The 8,160-nt window shown below is 56.6% G+C and overlaps 1 protein-coding gene across 1 annotated transcript in view; it reads right to left on the minus strand.

The window, feature by feature from the left end:
- Window positions 1–6,973, minus strand: part of VIPR1 (vasoactive intestinal peptide receptor 1) — a 20,147-nt gene extending 13,174 nt beyond the window's left edge. The window contains exons 1-2 of the mRNA XM_019631024.1: window positions 6,857–6,973; window positions 1,689–1,787 (exon numbers count right to left, since the gene is read on the minus strand). Of these exons, the coding sequence (XP_019486569.1) occupies window positions 1,689–1,787; window positions 6,857–6,917 (160 nt within the window). The 5' untranslated portion in view covers window positions 6,918–6,973. The remainder of the gene's footprint in view (window positions 1–1,688; window positions 1,788–6,856) is intronic.
- Window positions 6,974–8,160: the final 1,187 nt, after the last annotated feature.

Here is an 8,160-nt window from a genome sequence, read left to right on the forward strand (position 1 = left end):
TTCATCTAATTGCCCAGGAAAACACAGCCTCTTTACATTTTCAGCCCCTAGCCCAGTCTCTTATTTCTCGGCATCATTTTCAGAGCCTAGGACTGCCAAGTATAGTTGTGCAGGTTGTTCACTGCACAAGGGCATCTGGCGGATGGGTGATGTGGGCTAAATTTTACTTCCTATTTAGCTTGCCACTAGGTGGGTTCTGGGGAGAGGCTGACTCCGCCCAAGGAAGGGCGGGCTGCCTTTTTTTTATCCGCACAAAGTCACCATGTGGGCCCCATGGGGGCTGATAGCCTCAGGATTAGTCAAACGGTGGGCTGGAGTCCAGGTTCTCAAGTGAAGGAGCGGCCTTGACAATTCCAGCAGGACCAGAAGGAAGCGCCAGGGGGAGGAATGTAATTAGCAGGCGCATCAGGGACCCAAGAGAAGGCCGATTGCCAGGCTCTGCGGATGGGACTCCTCCCTATGAGAACTGCTGAAGTAACTCATCGCCTACCTGCCCAGGTGCCGGGATCCCCTGGAGGGCTGCTGGGTTAGGTGAGCTCCACACCTGTGACGGCTCCCCGATTCCTCAGGGAGGGTACCAGGGTCTCTCCTTCAGAGCCGAGGTCACAACACCGAACACTGGGGGCAAAACTAGCCTGTCCCAAAGGAACCACTGGGTCTACCTCCCGTGCCCACTTTACAAACAGGGAAACAGGCTCAGGGAGGAAAATGCCACCTGGAGTGAGAGATCCCCAAGACTCTCTCTGCTCACCCCCTCAGTCCTCATCTAGGCTCTGCCCTTCCCGCAGTCCTCCCCATGCCAGGTCTCCTCCTCCCTAGGTCTTCACCACTCCGGCCTCGCTCCTACCTCAGTCCTCCTCATCCCACAGGATGTGGATTGTCTCTCTCCATGATCCCCCTCAGGACCTTTCGCAGTGGCGCCTTCCCCCGACTCCAGGTCTTCAGCTGCCCATCTCTCAATGCCTCCCTTCCATTGCGCCCCATCCTCTTCTCCTCCCTCCCAGCACTGCTTTCCATCTATGACACGTGTACTTGTTGTCTTGCTGAATGTCTCTCCAGCTAGGTTAGCTCCCTGCGGGCAGACAGCGTGGCTGCTTTATCCCCCACCCCTGCTACCTCGTGTTTGTCTAGCCCAGTGCCTATCACACTAGTATGTGTTGAATAAACATTCCCTGAACGAAAGAACGGCTGACCACGTGTGCTGTCCGCCTCTTTAATTAGTCAGCAGCATGAAAGACCACTTCCTCAAGTGGCTCCCCCTTTTCTTTTCTTTTTTGCCTTACATAGGAACATTCATTTAAGCAGACATGACAAGGTGTGTAAACAAAGCCATGAGGTCGGCTTCATGGAGCCCGAGAGGTCACCAGCCCCAGGCAATGAAAGACTGAACCCTGAGCAGGCCAAGACAACGGGAACAAGGGGGCCATAATTTAATCAAGTACCTGTCAATCAGTTATTAATTGCTGAGCAAATATTTAGTGAGCCCTTCCCACATGCTTATCTTTATGTGAAGAGCTAATCAAATCCCACGAGTCCTTCAAAGCCAGTGTGTCCTCTTCCAGGAAGCCCCCCCCCCGATTGCTCTCGACCTTTTGACCACTTTTCTTTGCCTTCTCACTTTCTTGAGAGATGAGAGCCGGGGTGCCACTTGTGCCACCCAGCTCCCTCACTTCAACCCAGGCTCTTACCTTGAATGGGGGAGAGGTCGAAGGGGCAGGCCAAGATGACCACCTGGCCCCGAGGGGTGGCCGGCCAGCAGGTGAGGTTATCCCACATCTTGCTGCAGCCTGTGGGGTGAAGGCAGAGGACACATGGGTCAGCATGGCCGCCAGGGCCTCCAGCCTTGGGGCCTGAGCCCACAGGCACCCACTCTCTCCCGCCTCTGCGAGGGGAGGCGTGGCCCTGCCCAGGCTGTCTGTACAGGGTCTGTCCTGACAGGGAGCCGGGACGAAGCCTAACTGCAGCTCCAAGGTCCTCAGTGAGGGGCAGAGTGCCCCCCTGGAGGCGTTTGAACAGCAGTGGGGCATTCGTTTTTGAAGAGTGGGGGCCTCCCCCTGCATTTGACCCGTAGGCGCCAGGTCCTGCAGGGTCCTTCCTGCACAAGGATGAATGGCACAGCTTCTGCAAGACTTGCAAATGCGCCACTCGGCCGGTGTGTAGGTGAAAACCTTCTGTAATGGCCAGAGCCTGGACCTTTACTCCATTTGACCTGTAAACACAAGGTCCTTATGGTGCAGGTTGAACATCATACACAGAGTTTTCCAGGGGTGCAGCTACTGAATAAAGGGAGAGAAGGCTGGGCTTTGTTCCATTCTGAGCTATACCATGAGTTGTTTATGTTGTGGAAAATCACGTTACCTACAGCAATGCTGCCTGTGATGTCCAAGCCAGTGATGCAACCGCGTGTCAACCAAACTACATGTATAGCTCTCCCATCCGCTGAATTTATATCTATAGGTACAGCCTTCAGATTATGTCCTCTTATTGTTTAGTGTGTTCGGGTCTGAGTGTGCAGAGAGTATTTTATTATAAATTACTTTCTTTTACATTACAACTAGAACGTCATTTAAAAAAAAAAAATGAACGCATGTGTCCTGAATCCACGTTCATTTTACAACAGTAAAGGAGGCACTAGAAAATATATTTTATAAAAAGACAGTGTTTACAGCGGGGTGGTGGATACACTGGGGTTCAGCTAATTCTCAAATAGTCTTCATAAAACTCACAAGGCAACACAGATGCCCCCAACTCAGCTGAATTGTGAACTGTGATGGGCAGGGGCTGAGTTCAGAGAAAACCCTGCATTGCAGGCTGCGGTCTCCATCATGTACCTCCTAGCCTGAGGGCCTGGCTGGTGAAGGGTGCACAGCGGGGTTTCTAGGGCTCTGGTTTAACAGGCCGATGCATAGGCCATGGTTTTGCCAGTTCAGGGTCTGGGTGCCCCTCAGGGATTAGGACTCCTTTGGATGTCCTCCCCTGAGGGAGGTTTAATTGTCTCTTTGCAACCCTGCCAGTCCCATAGATTTGCTTGGGAAACCCAACCCCTGAGCCAAAGTCAACGCCAGCTCTGCCAAGCCCAGCCCAGCCCAGGTCCGAAGGTTCATGAGTTCCCAGGAAGGGGGTCTGGGAAGAGGAGGTAGAAGGGTGTCCCCATTTGAGGAAGAGCCTTAGGACCCTGAACGCTGGAGGGGGCCGGCAGCGGGTAGGGGTACCTTCCAGGACTGCGGCAGCCAGGCGGTATCCGCCACTGGAGGCTGAGAACACCTGGATCCTTAGGGCCTGGCCAGGGAGCACAGCCAACCTTCTTTGGGGATCCCAAAATGTCTGCCTCACCCACCCTGTCCTGAGGCGTCTGTGGCCTGGCTCTGGCTCCCAGCGCCTCCTGCATTCCTGTGCCCGCCTCTCTGGAGGCCATGGAAGGGCCCTTCAGGCTAGTCAAACCCTGCTGGTGGCTGAAGACCGTTAATAATACCAGCCAACACTACGTAGCCTTTTACGTGGGAGGCACCGCTCCACCCTCTTTAAATGAATAACTTATTGAAGCCTTCCATTTTATAGATGATGAGTTACTGAGGCCCAGAGCAATTAGGTCGCTAGCGCAGGGGCAAGGGGTGCAGCCTGTTCACATGCTCCCTGTCCAGCAAATCTCTTGCACTCCTGTTCTGAAGTGCTCAGTGCTGACTCCCTGGGGCTTTGCTCTGCTGGGCTTTGTTTAGCCCTCTCTGACAGCGCTGAACACACCCTGCTGTGCAGGCCGGTGTTGCTTCTGGTTCCTCGCCAGGCTTTGGCTCTCTGGGTCTTTAGCTGTGGCTCAGGTCGGGGAGTAGATGTGGAGCTGGGTCTCTGGCCTTGAACTCAGTTTCACCAGAGGCAGCACAGAGCAGAGGGAGACTGGGCCCTACCCTTGGGGAGGCCACACTTGGCCTCAAGGAATCTGAGCAGCACCAGGGCTGGGCTGTGAACTGTGCTGGGGTGCAGGCCAGCGGGTAGTGCAGGGGAGCCAGGGAAGAGAAGCCAGGAGGAGGGATTATGGTCAGAGGAGCTTCCTGCAGGGGGCAGCGGGGTGGGGAAGCTAAAAGGAGGTGACAGCCAAGAAAATGTGGGACACCTGGAGGGCCTCTTGTCCTGGGCTGGGCCCTGGGGGTATTCTCTGTGTGCCTGCCCCAGGGAGACCTCCCAGGTCCCACCATATGTGTCCCCAGGCCCACAGAGACACAGGGCCCAGGCTGGCTGTGTGTGCCCACTGGGGGCTGCTAGCTCGACAGAAAAGATAGCTCAACCTGGAGCCTGGAGCGGGGGGTGGTGAGGCAGAGTGGAAGCCTGTGCTGGGTCATTTTTATAGACATGTGTGTACAGAGAGAGACACACATTGACAAACCTCCCAGACACACAGAACCCCAGACACACATGCAACCATACATACATGTATGCTTACTTGGACACGAAAAGACTGGACACAAGCGAACACAGGCACAGACAGACACACGCACAACTCACAGACACACATGCACAGACATGACTGGGTGTATTGTAGACATTCACACTGACACACAAACACACACACACACACACATACACCAAAACACAGAGACACAGCACACCAGGCAGACCCATCCAGGCATGTTCAGGCTTACACAGACACAAACCCCAACACACAGAATCAGACATGGAGCTGCAGACCCCAGAGTACAGACACGGAAACAGACAGACATGGGCCAGGAGCACACCTGGATGTGCATGAACAATCACAGGAATCCCACACAAGGTCATGGGTAGACTATGGCCACCCTCCGCGGGATCCCAGGCCAGCTGCCTGGTGACAAGGTGTTGGCACCTGACACACACTCTGTGCCAGCAATAACCTCATTAGGATCACGAGGGTGGCCTGCCCTGGGGGCCTGGGAGGGATGCATTGGGGCCTCGAGTCTGAGGTTTGGGCTTCTCTGAGCTGCTATGATCCCGGATCCCACCGTTGGGACCTGTTGAGGCCTGGCTGCAGCCTGGTCCTGCCTCCCTGCCGTGGTGGGGTACATAGGCAGTGGGCAGGTCCGGCTACCCTTTCACCCAGGCCTCAGTCTCAGGGCCCCAGGAGGCTACCCCTCCTTGAGAGCTGGGGGAGGCGAGGCTACCCACTCACTTAGGTGCAGGAGGCAGAGCGCTGGGCACCAGGGCCAAGAAGGAAGGACCCGGGAGGGGTTACGTAACTGTCAGCCTCAGAGGTGGCAGGGGACTGGAGAGCCAGGAAGACATGAAAGATGCTCCTTGCTCTTGAGCAAGGCTGTTATGTAACTTTACGCTCGGACTCGGGGAGCTGACCTGGGAGGGAGGCCCAGAGCAGGCACGGCCACCTCTGTCTCTCCAGCCCTCCCCGTCCCTCTCAGTGAGCCTGGAACCCCATACTCACCCCCCACTCCCCAGGGTAGTCTGTCTCTGCACCTCCCACCTTCCCAGCCTCTCTGCTTCTCCAAATCCTGCCCACCCTTCCCAGTCTGGCTCAAGCGGCTCCTTTTGAAAGAAGCCCTTTGTATTTCCTCCCTTCTCAGCCCAGGGCTGCTGAGCCAAGTGCAGGGCCTGGGGGAGGGGGGGCGGAGTGAAGAGTAGAGGGTGCTGTCATCTGATCCAATGGCCCTTCTGGGTCTGGGCAGCTAGGCCCAGAGGACCTGAGGGTGCTCTTGGCACCACCCTTCACACTGCCAGGCGGGAGCTCCCCCAGACCCCCTGACGAGGAGTAGCTGGGCCCCCTGTGCCCAGCTTTTCAGCCTGACCTTGACTTGTCTAATCAGCAAGATAATGAGCTGATGGTTCCTCTGGCCTGCTGAGGGTGGGCTGGGGTAGAGAGGTCAGTGTGTGTGCCTAAAGGCCTCTGTGTGGGGTGTCACCTCTGGGTGTCATGTTGGCTGGCAGAGCCTAGGGTTGAGAGGAGGGAGCTGGGTCTCAGNCTGTGCCCAGCTTTTCAGCCTGACCTTGACTTGTCTAATCAGCAAGATAATGAGCTGATGGTTCCTCTGGCCTGCTGAGGGTGGGCTGGGGTAGAGAGGTCAGTGTGTGTGCCTAAAGGCCTCTGTGTGGGGTGTCACCTCTGGGTATCATGTTGGCTGGCAGAGCCTAGGGTTGAGAGGAGGGAGCTGGGTCTCAGCCTCCCCCACCCACCACCACCCTACCCCGTGCCCTGTGGTGAGTATTCCAAACCTCTGCAGACTGGCCTACTGCCCCCTCTTGCTCTAGATGGCTTTGGGCTGTCATGTGGTCCCTGTGGTGGTCACATACTGTCACCAAATGTCTTCTGCTTTCCCTCTGAGATGCTAACCGAACAATGGCCTAATCCCAGAGTGTGGTGTCCTGGGGCCAGTTGTCCCCATCTCTGCTCCAACTAAGTCAGGGACTGAGAAACCTAGGAGTGCTCCCACCAGTGCTACCCCCACCTTCTTTGGACTGGGCCAGGAGTCCTGACTGTCAGAGGCCCCCACCATGCAGGGCCCTGGGCCTCCTACCCTGGGTGGGCTGGCAGCCATGGACATCATCCCCACTTTTCCTGGAGAAGAGAGGTAGGGACCCCCAATGGCAGAGTTGGCTCCACTAACTTTTCAGACCTCCAATTTAGTCTGCTCTCCTCGGCTAACAGCAGGGAGCTCCCCGGACCTGGGGTGGGAGATGGGAACATGGAGGTCGGTCAGAGCCTTGCTTCTTCCATCTGGCTCCCCAGCTCCTCCCAGCATCCTCTCCTCAGCACCCAGCAGCTCCGTGGTGCTATCCCTTGCTGACAATGTGCAACGAATGCGATGTGGATGTGAGCTCCCGACATGAGTGGCGGGGCTCCTTGGGGGAGCGCCTGTCTTCCCACCAGGGGGGGCCTCACCTGCTGTTTCGTTCTCCAGCGGGGCGTCCTCCAGGCACTGTTTACGGTCCGCCTCGATCATCCGCACATAGTCACACACCTCCCACTGCAGCCCCGATGCCCAGCCGCTCTGGGGGACAGAGACAGGGACGGGACCCATCAGCTTTGTCCACGGCCCATCTCTCGTCCACAAACTCCAGGAACATGGGCCAAGCAAGGCCCAGTCAAATTCCAGACTGAACCCCAATTCCCAACCACAGACTGAATCCTGAGCCTCACCCCAGATTGAAGCCCCAGCCCTGACCTGGATATGACCCCAAAATGTGTGCATCCTCCCCAAAGCTTGGTCTGCTTGAGGACCCCGCAATGGCTTCTTGGTGGCTCCTCCAACCGTGCTGTGGCTGTAACAACTTTGACTCTTTGTGGGTAACACGACCTGGATGGAGGAGACAGGGCCTCTCCTTGGAGCCCGAGCTGTCCCGCAAGGCTCTGCCATTCTCTAGCGAGGTGGGAGTGCTGGGAGTCCTCTGTCCATGCCTCAGTCTCCATGGATGGGTGGGGCCCAGCTATCGCTACCTCATTGTGGGAGGTGGGCTCTGGTCTCCAGTGGCTGGGGCCAGGCCTGGGCGGAATACAGGCGTTGGGCTGCATCTTCCAGCCTCCATGACTCTCTGGGAGTCTATGCTCACTCCCCTGGGTCACCAGCTGGGAAGGGCACCCTGGCCCTCCTTGCCCAGGCCTCAACTTCCTCCTTCTTAGCTTCTAAATAGTTCAAGCTACTGACTATTGAGTCAGGTCTATTGACTGACGTTTAAGGGGGGACGTTTAAGGAAGTAAGGGAAGCCCCTCTAGGACTGCTTGCCATCCCGCCAGGCCTTCCTTGCCTCTGGGAGGTGGGGAGGGGAGATGAGGAAGCCCAAGCTTCTCCCCTCACCTCCCCTGCACCCATCAAGGGATAGGGCAGACCTGTGTGTCAGGGGGACATGGGCTCTGGGGCCAACATGTGAGTGATAGATGGCTGCCCAGGGGTGATGGGTGCCCAGGAAGAGCCAGAAAACTCAGGTCTTGGGAGCCTTAGGGAGGGGAACGGCAGGTGAAGGCTTCCAAGGAGGAACTGCTGGGCTGGTGGCAGCTTCTGACTGTCTCTGGTTTTTAGGGAAGTGGCTGCTACCCTCAGAAACTCCATATCAGTTTCCTCATCTCTGCTTACGGAAGAGAATGTCACAGTCCTCAACAGGGCTGTGGGGGAGAGTCCAGCAAGATTGTGAGAGTCAGAGATTCTCAGTGTCTCTTCCAATTTGTCCTTTCCACCCTGGGACGAGGTC

Source organism: Hipposideros armiger, unplaced genomic scaffold (genome assembly GCF_001890085.2).
Source record: "Hipposideros armiger isolate ML-2016 unplaced genomic scaffold, ASM189008v1 scaffold_18, whole genome shotgun sequence".
Classification (NCBI taxonomy): domain Eukaryota; kingdom Metazoa; phylum Chordata; class Mammalia; order Chiroptera; family Hipposideridae; genus Hipposideros; species Hipposideros armiger.